The 18,353-nt window shown below is 43.3% G+C and overlaps 1 protein-coding gene across 5 annotated transcripts in view; it reads right to left on the reverse strand.

The window, feature by feature from the left end:
• The window catches only part of LOC311501424 (RNA-binding motif, single-stranded-interacting protein 3), a gene marked incomplete at its 3' end in the record, with an annotated part of 259,362 nt that overhangs the window by 107,024 nt on the left and 133,985 nt on the right, over positions 1 to 18,353 (reverse strand). For all 5 annotated transcript variants that reach the window (XM_084563235.1, XM_084563232.1, XM_084563233.1 and 2 more), the window contains one exon: positions 12,823 to 12,914. In XM_084563235.1, coding sequence (XP_084419361.1) covers positions 12,823 to 12,914 — 92 coding nt within the window. The remainder of the gene's footprint in view (positions 1 to 12,822; positions 12,915 to 18,353) is intronic.

Raw genomic sequence — 18,353 nt, forward strand, 5'->3', positions numbered from 1 at the left:
ACGATACTTCTCTGCCTAAAACATGAGTCAAATGTGCAGGGAGCCCATGGGCAGGAAACAAACACATCATAATCTCCCCCTGTAATTGGGCAAATGAAAGATGTTGCCATTGGACAATGCCACTGAAGCAGACGGCAACAGAAAGGCAATGCAAACGTCCCACTACCCCAAGCTTGGCTTTCCCTCTTTTACAGCATTGCTCCGAAAAGGTAGAGAGATAAGCAGCATTTCAGCGACCCAGCAGATTGTGTGTCTCTTTCTGTCTCACACACATTAACGCGCACACACACCAGCAAAAGTGACTCTCTCTCGTCTCCCATCAAAGCACCTTTTTCCTCCAAGACCACCCACCGAGCGCGCTCGCTAAGAGCCCGCCTTTGAGCCCCTAATGCACAGGCAATGAGATTAGGGCCGTCGATGTAAGCCTTGAATTACTCACGTTATGACTTGATTGGCCAATAATTTGATTGGAGTCACATCTCTACTTCCCCCTGGTTCTTCAGATCCCATCTCATCCCTGTCCTTCCTTCTCTCCCTTCTTTTTCTTCTCCTCCTCCTCCTTGTCTCCCTCTCACTTGAGACATACGAGGAGAAGTCGGGCTGTCAGCTTTTGAAGCAGGGTGTGACCGTTTCCATGGGGAGCACAAAACTGATTCATTACGGGGGAAAGACGTCGCCCCGCCTGCCGTGAGTCAGATGCAACCTTTTAAACTATTAAACAAAAACATCAGATTCTCTCGTGACACCGAATAACCTTTCTGTTTCTATGTTGTGACAAAATGAATGCTCAATATCTGGTATAAAATGGACAGAAACTGATGGACAGCTCAAACAAGACTACTGGGTATTGTCGAAATATATACTCACTGTAAATCAATTAACAAGACAACAGGAGGAGTTTATAATTGTTAAAAACTCTTGTGTGTTGTTATTGGCCTCCATGAAACACAACACAATAGTGCTCCCAACAACGGCGACAAAAGACAAAGAGAATGCCAAATACAGTCTTTATTTCACTGATCCAATAATTACGGGTTATTGTGTGGTATATCATCAGACCTCACAGGGATTAACACCATTACAGACAGCGGCAGCAGGTAATTTACATTTTCATTTCGAGTTCTGCATCTGTGAATTTATGTAACAACTAATGGTGGGTGGTATAAAGGCGGAAACACTGGTAGCAACACATTGTAAGTAGAAATCAGGGCAGAGGTGTAATTTTGCCCTTGCAGCTTGTGCAGGGATGAACATGTGAAGTGAAGGAAAATGTGCACTTTTAATTTTTAAAATGTTTAGAGATGCTGCAGATGCACAAATCTGGTAATATCGGAAAAGTGTTCGGCTAAAAACACGATGCTCTTGTTGCATTAATCACGGTTTCCTAAGCAAGTGTGTGCCCTTCAATAAAAGAACAAGATGATAAAATGATGATGTTAAAACAGCCTCTTCAGATAAAACGACTTTTCCAGAGCTTTTAATTACAAATACTCCTGTTTCCATGGGCCGTGTCGGACCATTTTTAGGTCAGATCAAGCGGCACTCAGTTCAGATAGAGAGTGATGTGATGCACTGAACAATACCATCCGTATATATTAACTTAATCTCACAGAGGAGACTGACTGATTATTATTCAACGTGGCAGTGCCTCCCTACCAGCTAGCTCGTCAAGGCTGCCTCTTCCCTTTTCTGACAGTTATGAGGTGTACGTTCCTTGTTAATAAGTGACTACTGACTCTGTGCTATAGCGCAGACCGTAGGAAAACATATGGCATACGAAGGTCTGACTTGTTCTCACGAGGAACAGCAATGGATGAGAAGGCCAAGCCGTTTTCTGTTTAGATATCCAACAGAGAAGTCGTATCATCAGAGGAAGAACTTCAACTTCACTGGTTCGTCAAACCAATGTGAGGCAAAGGGCAAGAAAAGGGGGCATTAGCAGATCAACTGATGTGCAAACAGCCCGGAGTACATATTTAAGGGTTTTCCAGTCTTATTTCACTACGTGGAGCCAAAAGAGTCGATTCTGTTTGACTGCTAACATCAAAATGAATCTGTGAAGAGTGCGCTCTGCAAATTAGCCTGGGAGATATTTTGTATCTGTGTCACACACCAAGCAGAGAGAGGGATGCGGATGGATGCTCCCTCCACTGAGCGCGTGGTTTGATGATAATCACATGCCTGGTTTTTCCTCCCATCTCTAGCTCGTCTACCGTTCTGAATTTGAGTTTGAGTTGTCACACTCCTGAGAAGAAGGCAGCCATCTGCTATGAATCATACCATGCTCTGAAGCAAATGTAACAACACAGACTTGCAGCCATGTAAACACAGGCACAACGCAAATGGTGGCAGCAGACAAAATTGTAATTGCTGGCAGAAACAAAGATATCCGTGAGTGCTAAACATGTTTGACACATATGAAAATTTACACATCCAAGAGAACACAATGAATCATACACAAAATCTAAAAAGCATGCGAGTAAAGCAAACAGAAGAAATTGAACAGTTTGATGTTAAGCAGACAAAAATCACAGTAACCGTCTGTGGCAGTCAAAAGGAGCTACTAAGACATCTTCAGGAGTATTTTAAAATTCTGTCAAAGAGAAAGGTCACCACCTTGATGGTGAAATAAGATAACCAGGGGACAACCGTTACTGATACAACCCAAAAGATAATGCAAAGATAAAGCCAGAGATGGCAGCAAGATATCTCTCTCCCAAAGCAGCCGCAACACTAGCACGGCACAGAAAATACGGAGATAACACGGCAAAAAACAATGTACCACAAGTAAAGCACAACAAAACCAGCACGCGGGCCAAACATCGAGCGTGGAGTAATAGAAGGAGACAGACTCGCTGCTTTTAAGGGTGGAGTGGAGGAATAAGAAACAATGACAGACATAACAAAGACAAACGGAGATAACAGGAAAGAGGGAGAGAGGCGACACAACAAGTCAGCGTGCAGTCGCACAACAGACATCAGAGTGCGTGCAGACAAAATATTGACACTGTGCACAGGCAAAAAGGGCAGCGGAGAGTTTTGAGTTGAATATAAATACATGTGCATGACTTTCTAAAGGCGACGTTCTCAAATAAAACTGCTTATTAAGACAGAGAAACCTGTGCTGCTCCCCCACACACTTTTAGGAATGATGATGTTATGATTTCGATGTAAAACATTTTGAAGGAGAGGCAATGATCTGATTTCAGATCCGTGGCCACCTACCCATCTCCTCTCTCGGTGTCTCCCTCTGAACTGCTGACCATCTCTTACTCCATCCACTCCCTGGACATAACCACGCAGGTAAAAGATCCCCGACTCAGTCCCTCGTTAGCCTCTATTTCTTTTCTTTCCTCTCACCTCCAAATCCATTTTTCTCCTCCCCTGCAGAATAACAACCACCGTGTGTGTGTGTGTGTGTGTATGTGCGTATACATTATGTGTGCGCCACCTTACAGTCTGAGGTCTATAGATAAACTATGCTGACCTTATGTTTTCTAAGATCCTTCCTTTCTTTCTAAGCGGAGTAAGGTCAATAATAAAAGATAAGACACATCATGTGAAAACACACAAAAATATTCTTCTGTCTCTACAATCATCTCCTCTTGCATGGCTACGTCCGCACACAAAGACTGACTGAGTGAGTGCCAGTGAGAAGTAAAGGATGAAAAGGGTCCCTCTACTCTGGCTTCGCTCTTCCTCATTAGCAGCTATGTTGGTGTCAGAGAGCTGGTTCATCAACCCCAGCCCTGATCTGCCCTGATCGACTCTGGCTGGACCCGCAGATCCCCCCTTACTACAGACCTCTCCCTCACGTATGATTGAAGCCACTGGAAATGGAAACAGTCGGTGTAATTTAACATGGCACGAACGGAGAATTCATTAAAGAAGGAGATGGAGAGGGAGGCGGCGAGCGAGATGGGGTGCTGCGGAGAAAAGATGGTAAGGGCAAAGGAGAAGAGGGTGGATTATGAATGTGCGCGAGTTGTGGTTAAAGAAAAAGGAAGAGGCTTGTCTGATAGTATTTATCTGACGTGAAAATAAAGAAATAGCTGTAACAATAACTAGGAACTACACTAATTATTGCTGGAACATTTACATATCTATACTGTATATATATATAAGTAATTGCCTTGTTCTTTTTTCTTTTGCTGACATATGCAGTGCTGCACAAACAAGTGTACAGTGGGTTACTGGTCTATCTGCATTAGCATGGCTATGGTTTAAGTGAAAGCAGGCTCTAATCTGAGTGTGTTGCAACCAATACCCAAAACCCCCACTAAGTATGACCTGTGTAAAGTGACTCTGTGTGAAGGGAATGTAAATTAAAGCGTGAATGTAAGCAGTAAAGTGAGCATACGGACTAGTACTGCTGTAGTGGATGGGTCACATTAATCAAATGAAATGTTCTGGCTAAATTAAGGATGAATTCAAGGCTCTTTTCTAAACAATATAGCCACAGTGTGCATTTGAGTAAGTAATGACAACTTGCCATGAACTAAACGTGCGTTATAATGTTGGTAAGTGTATATTTTGGCCCAAAATATGGATAGCATATTAATAAAGAGATCATTTACATATTCTCCATTGGTATTCTTGTTGAGTAAGTCCTTTTAAGTTCTGACACAGACCATCTTCTTTGCTCTACTTAAACTCCAAACACTCAAACAGCCTCATTATTATGGATCATTCACAGGACACATATTCCTTTGTTATTCTATTGTAATATTTTGGAAAAGTCACTTTGGAGCCACTGTACAAACTGATTAGTCTAGTGTGCAATGCGATACCATGAGACCGTGCCTTTCAGACAACAAGATCTGCCAAGTATCTGCCAGTACTGCACGTCTTGCAGTTTTGCATAAGTAAGGTGAATATATGAATAGACAAAAAATATATAAAAAAAAGAAAGAGTAAAAGCCCCAGTGTTTGCTCAAAAGATGTATAGTGTGAAATTGTGCACCCTATGCAAAAGCATACTCATTTCCGTGTAAATTTACTGAATGATCTCGGTGGGAGATGAGTCACAGTATTCAATTTCGCTGCATTCATGCATGCATACTGTGTAACTCAATCAATGCAAATACACCGTGCAATCCATTCTGTGATACTGTGTGAATCTTTGATCTAATTTCTTTCCTGCTTTTAGATAAGGTTTATATATATATATGTGTGTGTGTGTGTGTGTGTGTGTGTGTGTGTGTGTGTGTGTGCGCGCAGGTAGATACGAATGTGCCCTCAATCCCTTGAGTTCCCACTACATTTTAAAGTGTCACGCTGGAGGCTTTTTTATATAAGCAAAAACGACAAAGTAGGATTTATGGGAACAAGTCAGGGTAAAATTACAGTTTTCCAAAGGATATCAAACATTTCTGAAACATAAAATTCAATAAAAGAAAATCAATCGGTGCTCTCTGTTTAGATACATCAAAGGTACATCTGCTACCAAAGACGACCGCTGAGAGTCAAAGTGCGATTGTCGGGGTTGAACCAAAAAAAGACGTGTGCGGTGACAGCAATGCAAAGCAGAGGCAAGGGTGAATGGAGTGATAGACAGGGGGAATGCAGAAATGGTGGTGTATATACGTAGGACTGGGGTAGCTGGCGGGCTGGCATAGAGGAATGCAATCGCTGAGTTAATTGGTGTGACTGATGAAGACAAATTGAAACGGGTCAGCTGAATCAGAGGAGAGAGAGGAGGGTTAGAAGAGAAGGCCCTTTGTGAAGACCTGGGTATGCATTCAGAAGCACAAACAGACAAAAAGTGAAATATACTGACTGTTGCAAGATGTGTAACAGATCCCATTTAAGCTTATGGCTGTGGGAAATGGATTTCTACTGGTTAAAGAATGCACCAAATATTCTTGGTGAAAGCGCTCCTTAAAACTGAAGCCGCACCATTGATTTTCCAATATTCACATCTATTCACAGGTTGTCTTCTCAGGGCCAGCTAAGTAAATGAATGCAAAGCGTTTCACCTGGTCTATGTGTGTCAGTGCTGAGTGTAGAGGCCCCGTCCTTTGAACACCGTCTCTGTGGGCCCGCTAATTGAGCCAGATCAATTCACAGAGACAGCGAACAGGTTGGCACAGTTGCCACATCAAAGAGATTCTAATAACTGCACACTGTGGCCATTACCAAGCCTGAAAAAAAAAAAAAAAAAAAAAGAAAGAAAGAAAGCCATATTTATGTTTGCTTCAAAGCAAGCATGGCGGCATTGAACATAGCGATAATGCAGGGCCTCCGCTATTCTTTTTCAAGCCAACAATTTAGACACGAGGCCACTTTGGAGCAATTTGGGAAAAGAATGGGCTCTATTCACACATACATAAATACAACAACTCCAAATTGTACTTTAATTGGATCCATTGTTGCTTTGAGAGTGGAAACCAATAAAATACGCATGCAAAAACAACCTAATGACAGAGTGATTTTCTTAAGAAGAAATTGCAATAATGCCCAAATGATTCTTCCGTGGCTGTGCTGAGTTTCACGCAGCAGCATTCGTGTACAGCTCTGTTTTAGTGCAGGAATGTTCAAGGAGACAGGGACAAAGGAATACAATGGATACTGCAATGTTCTTATGTGTCTTACACTTCTTCTGCAGAAGCTGAAACAACTGATCAGTTATGAGATAAATAACCACCACTTATAACATAACTATAACATGGCTAGCATGCACTATGAACACAATTCATGCCAAACCATCCAATATAGCAGAACTCTACTGAAGGATTCATTTTTGACCGCTGCTACTCTGCCTCTGCAGGATTAGTTATGCCGACGCCGTCCATTGCCAGTTCCTCTTCCCTTCCCTCCATGCATCCTTTCAACACTCCCCTCTCTTTGCCTGATAAGTGATAAGTTTGTAACTTTGTTCATTAGTGCTGGCCTGTCTCCTGCTGTACTGGCTGTCTGAGGTGACATTACGGCTGGCAAGGCTCTCCCTCTCGCCTTCCAGCGCTCTTTTTCTGTTCTCTCCCTCTCAATTCCATTATTCTCACACAGTCTTTCCTAACATTTTTTGCTTAATCTTGTTGTTTTTCAGTGGAAATCTCAGCTCTCGCCGATTTCTACTTTGTTTCCGCACCTCTGTTTTTCACTTTCTCTCATGCTCGCAGCTCGGCACGTCGCCGCGCTGCTCCGCGAAATAATTTACCACACGCGGTGCTCCCGCGAATGATTGAAGCGTAATTAGACGGCAGAGACAGTGGAAGCCAACAGAGGTGCTTGGGAGCCAGTGCTTGTCAGATGGTCCGTCTCACTCTCACCGGCTTTGCCCTTCAAAACTATCACTTCCGCGGGAGGAACAGGAGGGGACTGCGAGAGCCACAGTGGAGCTAACTAGCGAGTGATTGTAAGTGTTTTCATGACTCATATTAGCTCACCGCACTGCAGATCTTTTATTTATATCATTGCCCCTTAGACATATTATAAAGCACTCAAAATCATCACGGGAAAGAAGCCAAAGTCATTTAATCTCACTTATTCTTTAGTGGATGTTATAAACAAAACTTAAGCTTACACAATACACATGTTGACCTCATGGCCTTCCGCTGTAGGTAAAAAGGGCAGCTATTTGTAGGGAAAGCAGCATTAGCTGTGTGTTACAGAGCACCTGGAAGCTCCACCGTCACCTTGGTGGAGTGTATTAAAGTCACAGGGGCTTACTAAAGACTAAAACTATACTTGACAATACAAGAGTGAGGTATATGCTGTGCTTACGCACTGACAAGCATCATCCGGATGTTGTATTTATATGTGATGCATGCATACTAGGCACAAATATGGAGGGAAATGAGCTGCTGACTGACTATAATCATAAGGATGCCCCTGTTGATGGCAGCCGCAGAGGCAAAGTGCTGATCGTCACACTGACACCATATGCTTTGCGAACAAACTCTCAGGTGCGTGTCACAGGGGAAATGACATTGCATTCAGTGTGGCGCACAGCGAACAGAGAGGTGAGTGACGCTTCTGGTTGAGCACCTGTATCCCCAAAGTCTGTTCAGTTATCCTGATGTGTACACGGCACGCTGTATTTCCACCACATATTCTCCAGATTTAACCCATGCAATGAGGGGGCTTCACTCGGCTAGCTGCTGTCAGCAACCAACTGTAACAGCACTGTCAGCCGTCCCTTTGATTATCGCCCGGAGGTCACCCTGTGTTGAGGCGAACCGTGGGGTCCGGGGTGTCGGCGGAGCTAAGACGTCAGAGGAGTCACCTTTAAAGGATAATAAGAAGACTGCTGACTGACTGCAGACCACCCAGAGGGGGGATCCGTGCTTTTCGCATGAATATAAATGTGATATTGACAGGAAATCTTCCCCAGGAGAGAGGAAGGAAAAAGAGACAGCAGAGGAGACAGAGCAATGGGAAAGGGAGTGAAAGCGAGACTACATAAGAGAGATAGAGAGAGAGAGAGAGAGCAAGGGAGAACACTCCGGTTCGTTTCACACCGTTAAACCATCTGAAGCATCCGCTGGTGACTACTGGTTGATGGGCCAGCGCGTGCACTGTGTTATCATAAACGTTTGGGATTCACTTCATGGAGGCACTTTAATGATGCTTTTAGCATAATTCCCCCGCTATAATGTGAAGTGAAGGGCGAGCAGCGCCTTTCAGTCTGCCTGTAGCTTCTGTGAACCTTATAAATACTGGCTATTTGAAAAGGGGTAGGGACGGGAGACGCTCCTGCACCTCAGGCTTCACCCTCAACGCTTAAACCAGAGCACTGATGAAAGCTCTCCAAAGACAAATACATTTTTTTGCATGCTATTTTAAAAAATGTCAGTGTAAAATTGTATTTATTTTTTTGCCTCTTTCTTTGACATACCAGGCCCTTGGAAGCATAAAAAAAATAAAATAATAACAGATCTGCAACCATCTTTATAGCATTCTAATCCAAAGTTTATATCAGCCCTGCCCAGCAAAGCAGGCCGTGCATTGTTAGACTTCATAAGGCGTTAGAGTTGTTGTTGCTAATTCTAGGCTGAGAGGAAAAAGAGGTGAAAAAAGAAAGTACAAAAAAAAAAGACAGCTTTGTTTTCACCCGAGCTGTTATCAGTGGAAGCTGACTGCAGCGAGAATAGGGAGGGATGATTTCCATAAAGACTGGCTGTTGTCTGAAAGCAAGCAGCTGTCAGGCGGAATTACCTCTCCGACACAGACACCACAATCGAGGGCGCCCTTCCCATAATTCAGTCTGATTGGCTCAAGGGGAAAATGGCAGCCTGTGGAGAGCGAGGCGAGCGGCTGGTTGACAGGTTTGCATCTGCGAGAGCTCGACGCGGCGTTTACCTGTTATCATTCTGTCTGCTCAACGTGTCAGTTTTCTCAGTTCGGAAAGCTACCTGAACAAAGTGGCACAGAGAATAGAGTCGGTGGTGTGAGGAGGCAAGTGTGCGCCGACGCTCTGCTGCACACAGACACACAAAAACACGAGCGTACTTTCATTTCAATACTAGAGGGAACAAATTATCGATGAATCCTGTTAATGTTTCTTACCAATCTACTCCCTTTAGGTGCAAAACATTTAGCTCATTTTTATTAAATATATTGGCTGTGATTTATAAAGACACAGTGTTTTTATAGTTTATGAAAAGGTTAAAAGTGAAACTTGCCAAACTTCATGAAGCAGGGATTATATGTAAGTCTTCATAAAGCAATTGGATATATCCTTTTACTGCTAACAATGCAACAATTAGCATATCAAGTAGGCAGTTAAATTGCCAAAACTCCACTGTTAAAAAAGTTTGACATACAGTATTTGCTAATATTCATAATTTCTTTGGACAAAAGGGTGAGATGAGAACATCAGGACCAGTCTCATATCTTTACTCCAAGCATGGAGCTAGAAATATGAAGCCCTGGAGCTCTAGAGCTTCTAATAATCACAAGTCCTTTAATTGGTTTACTCTTGTTTTATTTGAAAATATATTTCTGAACGTTAGTCCTAATGTTAATCTAGGTTAAATGCCTCCTGGCTTTCATATTTCAAATAAAAAAAATAACTTATAATTAGACAAATTCATCTACTTAAAATTACACACTGATAAATGTGCATTTCATTGAATTTCTACCGTGTATTAAAATGTTTTGCTTTTATAAATATACACATAACCAAATATGAACTGTCAGGTTCATGCACGAACTTGCACATACACACACCGCCGCACATTCGAAAAAAAAAAAAAAAAACACACACACACTCCACACCTATGCTAAGAGCTCTTATCTGTGACTTGTGTAGAGGTGAGTGACAGGAAGGGAGGCGCAGGGGGGAAGTGTCCTTTAGGTGTCTTAATTATGGCTCCTCTCCTCCCTCTCGCTGTCACCATCCCCAGGGGAGGGCAAGACAAAAGGAAGGCAATGTTTCATCTCTGCTGCCTTGGTATTTCAAATTCCAAGGGGAGCAAGAGGAGAGAGACAGCGGGCTGTTACTTTGGTTGCAGAAGAGGAAATCAAGTGACGCTTCCTTTTCCTCCCGTTTCTTGCCTCCTTTGCAGCTGTGTTTAAAATAAGGAACCTTAATAAAAGGGTTTTAATGGCGCGAAGGCAGCGAAAAAGGCGCAACTTGATTACTGTGACAGTTTTATTTAATGAGCTCAAAGCCTTTGGCTCTGACTTGCTCTTCGTTTATTACTTTGTTGTGGGGGAGATATATGTGACAAAACGGAGCAGAGGGAGCGAGAGAGTGACGCTGAATGCTCTTATTGTGGAAAATCGTCTGTGGCATTTGCAATCGTCGTCGTGATTTACACCTTCCTCAACGCCCACCTGCGTTTTCATCCAGCCCCACCTGGGGAATTTTCTGCCCTGCCATGAGAGGACGTGGGCGGGAGCGTAGAGGGGGTTTACAAGAGACACCTTGGCAGGTAGGCAGACACAAAGACAGCATCCTGTTAATTATTGATGGGAATAAATTGCACCCATTGGATGTTTGGCAAGGCAAATTATGGTGGATGTGAATACAAATGTCTTTATGAATGTCTCGGCGCTGAGGAATAAAAGGACGGAGGGAGACAAAAGAACCGAGCAAAAGAAAATGGGTTAGTGAGGAGGAATAGGAGGTGAGGTGGAGGCGGTAGGAGGAGGAGCTGGTAGAGTGATGGTAGTGATACCTGGTAAAGAGACATTAGAGAGATGCAGAGGGAGTCTATAAAAGCAAACTACTCCTTAATGTCTCTCATAAGTGTGATAAAAGCATAGAGCTACAGCACCGAACGCTGCTCCTTCCTTTTGTGAGAACAGAACGAGGGAGCATTCAAAACTAAACTATTACACACAAATGCTAATAGAAAATGATTTCGTGAATGTGCCAACTTACACACACACACGTGCAAACAAAGATTCTTAAAAAGGTCAGCTCTTTTGTTTCGGGACACAGGACCTCTCTCGTGAAAATATTGACAGAGAAAAAGGGAGCGATGCAAAGTGTGGTCTTAAAACGGGCACGGCTTCTTATCTGTATTCAGAGAGCCTGGCCTCTTATAAATATTGGAAGAAGGACACTGGTGGGGGGAAAGGAAACGGCCAAATGGTGCATTTGAGAAATGGCACACCTGAGCACCACATGGAATATCATCTCCTCCTGTCAGATCTCATCCCATTTGATCAAAATAATTGCCACCTTCATCGTTATCATCAATTCTGTCATCTTCACTGGCGCCACCGCCATTCTCCATCTCATCAGGCCTTCTTTGCCTTCAAGGTGGGGGGTGGGGGGAGGGGAGAGATTTTTGGATCAGATCAAATGCGTACCATCTCATCTGAGAAAATCACTCATGGTGTACCCTCCTGGTCATCACCATATTTATTGCTCCAACGCTCCTGACATTTTCTTCACCTATTTAGATTTTCTGACACTACCCAATCTTTGACTGGGACGAGAATAGCCTGGTTTAGTCACGCAGGCTTGTTTATCATAGCTGTCCGGAGAGAGGGGGCCCTGCTGTGCTTTACTCTACGCTAAGCCTGTGCAGTCAACGGGGAAATGACAAAAAAAAAAAAAAAACGAGCAGATAAAAATGAGGACAGGATGATCAGTGCTAGCCTGAGGGCTGATTTACAAACAATAACAGCAAAATACTTGCTCCGCTACCACAGTTATTTTGTCAGGCAGCTAAATGTTGTTCTGTTTACATGAGGTACACGACTCTATTGTTGTGGTTAATTAGATTGTAGCCTGTCAATGTGTAGCCTCCTCTAAACTATATCTCTCAACGTGTGCGAGTGTGTCTGTCCGTCAACCCAGCGCTTTGGCACATCCCACCGGGGCTCTCTTTGTACTATTGAAGCAGTTTGTCTCATCTGCTTTCACTTTAGCGCGCTAATAATGCTGCACAACACAGCACAAGCGGCTGGTCTGGAGCTCTTGTTAGATCGGGACCGGCTCACACACTGGCAGCCACATGCATACTCTCACACACATCAAGCCCGCGTAACCGCTTGAAATACTTGCGCACGTCGTGTGTGAGACCACAGCTTTGTTTTTTCACGGTGTTGGTGCGATAAAACAGACCCACGTGCACAGAAGTCTCCTCCCAACTTGTCATTTAGCAGCTCAAAGCAGTTAACAGCCCAAGAGTCTTCTTATATTAGAGCAAGTTTGTCATTAAACAGTAAAGCACTGTGGAAAATTACTTCCTATAAAAATGTGTTTATGGTCAAAAGCAGTTTGGATGTGGGGAGCTTTCATATCCATCCATGAAGTGGGTTTAATGTACAGTATTAGATCCCCCGAGGGCGCCGCAACAAGGTGCTAATGATGATGCACGGCGAAGTGGAGACGATCACTTGTTTTTAAACACTCCTTACCTTGGCCATTTGGGCCTGCACACCAGTGGCTTTGAGAGACGACACGGCCTTCTGTGCTGCAGCTGGGCTGTCAAAATCCACAAAGCCATAGCCTGGGGAGAGGAAAAAAAGAAAGGCAGAGAAGGGAAGAGAGGGAAACAGACATTAGTTAAGAAAAAATGAAGGCTGATGACTAACAAGGAGAATGACAGGCACTTGGTAATTGTTGCAGTAATAGGTTGGTAACATGACTACAGAGGCTGCCAGTTCTCATATCTGGTGAGCACTACATTGTTTGATAATTAGCGACACTGACGTTCATAGGGGGATGCTATGCATCTTAATTAGTAGCATGGATGAGCGATTTAGTAATAACAAACCCCGGCACCCTGCCCACCTCCACGTCCACACACACATGGTCTGAAACCCTGCACGCATCGCAAACACACACAGATACACACACAGATACACACACTTGGGTGCAAACCAAAGAAAACCACACCGAGAGCGTAAGGATAAAGAAGAATGCTGCTGATAGTTTGTGGTTTAATGAAAACTCACACGCATTCATTTTAACAAGCAGAATAATTAATTTAATTGCAATTCGTGAAAAGTCCGTGATTAAAGAATATTACACACATGTACACACTCGTACGCACGCAGAGACGTGCCAATTAAATATTCAAAACATCACTTGTTCAGCCTTTTGATTTTTGGAGACTATGAAGCTGGCTGGCCCACAACGTGTTCCTCAACACCCGGCATATTAACACAGCCCCATTTCACAGCCTCCATAATCCTCTCCCCGGTAACAAATCTCTCAAAGGTTGACAGCATACCAGAGCTGCTGCCATTTCTCTCTCTCTCTCCGTCTCTCTCCGTCTCTCTTCCACACACATAAAGACACGCTATTTCTCACAATTTAGCCTTTCTGTTCATCTTCTTACTGACTTCTTCCACCGCCTCTAACACACTTTCGCTCTCTTTCTCTCTCATATTTTTCCTGACATTAACAGCCACCAGCCTCCATCTGGAAATTCATCAGCGGAGGAAAGCGAGGGGAATGAAATCTGCGGCTGTGATTTATGAGTTATTGTGATCCCGACGTTCTCCGGGATGTATCGGAGACGGGGGTCACGTCTGTGTTAATTAAAATTTGGTGGCGGATTAAAAGCAGTCAATGGTGCCCTCTGATCCAGTGTTTCAGAAGGAAAGTGTAATTAGAAAAGGATAATGGCTGTGAGATGGAAGGGGGGGCTCACCATCACGATTACCCCATCAACTTCCCAACAATCCTGGGTACTGTAACACCTTGCTTTCTCACCAGGCCTTTGTGCGGGTTATATAAACAGAAAACATCTCACTTTTCTCAGCGATTCGAGGCCCGCGTGTTACGGTGGTGTTGAAGTGGAGTGTCGGGGGCCATTTTCCCGTCGGATGGCGGTGAAACACTGTGGAGTAATGTGAAAATCATAACCTGTGGCGGAGGAGAAATCGAGCGCGAGGACTGATTAATGGCCAGCTGTTAGAATGGGGCTGGGAGGGGCGGCTCTTTAATTGTGGAAATATGAAGAGCCAGAGTGAAATGTCCAGATTCAAGTACAGGCGATAATCAGAGAACTGGGCCTTTTCTTCACAAAGTAAATGCTGTTGAGGATTACTTTTTAAGCATATGCCATTAAGTGTTTCGTTATATAAGTAAACCTGTTAATTTGCATTTAATCAGTGTTTAAAGAAGGCCTAGCTTAGCTTATAAAATGATTTAGTTGGTGATTTTGGCTTAATCACTTTCAGACAAGCATACAGTCTCTCTCATCTTGACCACGCATATATTTAGAGTTTTGTTTTTTAACTGCAGGTCTTTCTGCAGCAGTTTTGATGAGTGATTCTCCAACACAGGGGTTATCAACTCATTTTTCTCGACAGACAGGGCCAGATGCTCTCGTAAAATAAAATAAATATTGTATCCTGAGTAATATATTATTATTTGATATATTAAATTTCCTTCCAAATTTGTGTTATTTTTTAGCCTTTGTCAGTGTTAACAGACTCATATTACCTGTACTGCCACTAGGGGGGGACTGCGATATTTTAGGATCATTTTTGCAAAGCTGTCAATCGACACTGACCAGGCATAACATTACGACCACCTTCCTAATGTTGTGTAGGATCAGAGTTGTGAATTAAATGTTTTCTACGTCTAAAGTTAGTAAAAGGTGCATTCTCCATTTACTCTTTTCTTGAAAAAAGCAGTTCTAACATGACATGTTGGTGTTTTAAATTCCAAATTCCAACGCTGTGAGCACCACAAATAAAATTTCCTTTGCCTCCTTCACAGTAGGGTGGTGGCAGAAAACCTGCTTTTTTTATCATTTGTCTGAAATGACCATTTAAATGGTAGCAAGCTCTTCCTATTTCCATTCTTTAGTACCTATTACCAGCGCATTTAGAGAACCACACATAGTGCTACTGAGGCCCTCTGGGCAGCGGCTGATTCTCTTTAATAATCAGAATATTCCAGCGGTGGATACTAGGAACCCCAATTACAAATTTAATATTCGCCGCACCACCACCTGGAGTGCACTTATCAAACTTTTAGCAGGATGAGGATTTTAGAGAATGCTGACCTATATTACCGCAGCTCTGAATGGAGGGAGAGGAGCGAGGAAGGCAGGGAGAAAGAATGCAGAGGAAAAGGTGTGTACAAAAGAAAAAGGCAGAGCGAGGAAAGGGGGTTATTTAGGGTCAGCTGAATGCACTGAAGACGGGCGAATTAACGGGCCGCCTCCAGTAATAGATCCAGTTTGCTCTTTCCCTGTGCAGTTATTGTGGCTGATATGTGCATAATGATTCCGTAATGTGGGATGTTTGATCTGTTGCCACAGGGTAAAACTGTTACAGGCTTGTTTTGTTGAAAAGGAGAATAATAATTGAGAGATATGGAGTCATTTTAAGGCTCTTTTACTGCCTTTATCCAGCAGAATGGTAGTGGAGGCTACGGAAAGTCTTTTCTGTGTGTGTGCTTGAATACTGAGAACGTAGATATTTTACTTTTTATATGCGTATATGTTTCATTCTCTGTAAGTAAATGCCAAATAAAATGGCAGTTAACTGACTAACTCAAGTATTCATGGCACAGTGTTTCATCCCCTTCTTAAACAAATCTATATATTGTAGTGTAGAAATAGCAATTAGACATCTCTCTAGTCAAGAAGTTCTGTCAAGAATTGCACACTCGTTAGCCCAACTTGCTAACCATGCAGCAGAAAACCTAATGAATCATATGTATCTTTTTTTTTGCAAACACAAATGCTTTGTGTTTGCAAAGACTAGTCTAGGCTTGTACACTTTTGTATACTAGTTAAATATGTTGAGAATTACCAAGTACAGTGTCTACATGTGTGCAAGTTTGTGGGTGCAGCAACTCGATGTCACACTGATCCTTGGCGAGCCACTGAGCTGAAGAAAAAGTCGATTAAGTTGTGGAAAAGCAGCAGGGTCAAGAAACAATGTCACACTCAATTTAAGACATCGCATTCCACACACTTAAACATCGCACGCAAACACACACCCACCCACCATCACACACACACACACACGGATGCAGCCAGAGGTTTCCTGAAGAATGAGCTTCTGAAGCCGAGTACATGCTGCACTGCTACTGTATTCAGTGCGGGTACTCTAGAGTTACAACCTCAAGTGGGATGCAGAGGGCACGGTGTTGCTTTGAAGCCTCTGCACAAACACAAACACCCAATCGATAGCTGTCACTTAAAAGCAGCTCAAAGTGACTGACTACATGAGTGGTTGTTGATAATGCTGTGCAGCTGCACACTAATATGCACACGCACACAGAGTTGCTGAAGGACACATATATCCACGCAGCCACACTGGGATGATGACACACACACACACACACACACACACACACACACACACACACACACACACACACACACACTGTACGGACACATAGACCGTCACTCCGAGAGGAATAAAGAGAACATGAGCTGCCATATCATATTTCCTGGTCTGGCTGTAACTGGGAGACTGTCAAGATAAAAGGACCATCTTCAATCAGCTACTACAAGATGGTGCTACATGCTACATTGCTGCTCTGCTCGGTGACTGCGCTTGCTTGCGCCAATGTGTGCGCATAAGGCTTAAACGCAGTCCCCTTACGGAGATGTAGAACCACCTCTGGCTACGCTCCACACAAAAGTCTTCCATGGAGAGTGGAGATAAGGGACTCATTACAGAGCATGTATCGACATATCAATCAACTATGCATCATTCATGCATTCACCATCAAATTATGCTAATCCTAATTACTTTTGGGAAAATGACTATTCTTTATCTGCTAATAGTCGGGATTGTTTGGGGTTTCCCACCTACAGTATCCCCCCACCCCCCATTTTATCCATTTTTCACATTCTCATATTCAGCACTAATGATCCCGTTTTGCACCGCATACAATGGAATAATAATGTCTTAAGTATGAATAATGAATCAACGACACGTCATGGGGCATTACAATGGCGAGCAGGGCAAACACTGTAATTGTTTACGTCCTTGTGAGAAGAGTTCTGAAGCTGCTTTTGCACACGGATGATTAATCACTGCGGTTACATGTATGTTAATAATTCCTACTTTGCATGTATTAAAGTAATTATGCTTAATGGAGGAGATATATGGGCCACTCAGTGGACAAATATTCATAACAATGCTGTAATATGATTCTTGAGATTAATGGCGTCACGGCTGAAGTACTGCATCGCGTTCCCTCCTACTATTGCACCAGTGCATTGTAATCCACCTACAGGAACGTGATTGGACACATGTTGCCATGGGAGTTGTACCTGTTCTGTTTTGTGTAATAGCTGACTGAATGATTTGGATTTTGCAAATCAAGAACAGACCAGTTAGTGTTTGTATATTTGACTAAAACAATGCCTAGCATTGTTACTTTACGTGCATGAATAGAAGCTTTTGAAACATTTAATTGCTTGTATATTTATAAATGTCTTTTGTCCATTTGGGGATATGACCAGCCCTTTTGGCCTGCAGGGAGTGTGGTGGAGGTGGTGGTGGTGGTGGTGGGGGGAGGTAGTGGTTTTGGGAGGCTGGGGTGAGCTGTGCAAACACTGAGGGAGAGGACAGTGGTTTTAAACAGCGAGATGGCATCCATGACTAACTGTGGCCAAGCCTTGGTCACACTCCAAACCCAGAGGAGAGCATCCTCACTGGGACTGCATTCCTCCGTCCTCCTCCATTTATCCTGCACCACCAGCAGCTGACTGATGATAAATTTTGTGGCTACCCTCCACTAAACCACGCGTTGGTGTGTGTGCGTCAAAGTGTGTCTCTGTGCCTGTGTGTTTGTCGAACGGGTGTGTACAAATGCTTGCTTGCGTGTGACCTCCAACTTTCTTGTTTGTGTGTGCATGAGTAAACAGGAGAGGATCATAAATCTATTCTTTTGTTGAAAGAACCCGCAGAGAAACATCCGCAACGCTTATTTTTTTTTTTCAGTGCCGCGTATTAAGATGTTA

This window comes from Chelon labrosus (assembly GCF_963514085.1).
Source record: "Chelon labrosus genome assembly, chromosome: 16".
In the NCBI taxonomy this organism is placed as follows: domain Eukaryota; kingdom Metazoa; phylum Chordata; class Actinopteri; order Mugiliformes; family Mugilidae; genus Chelon; species Chelon labrosus.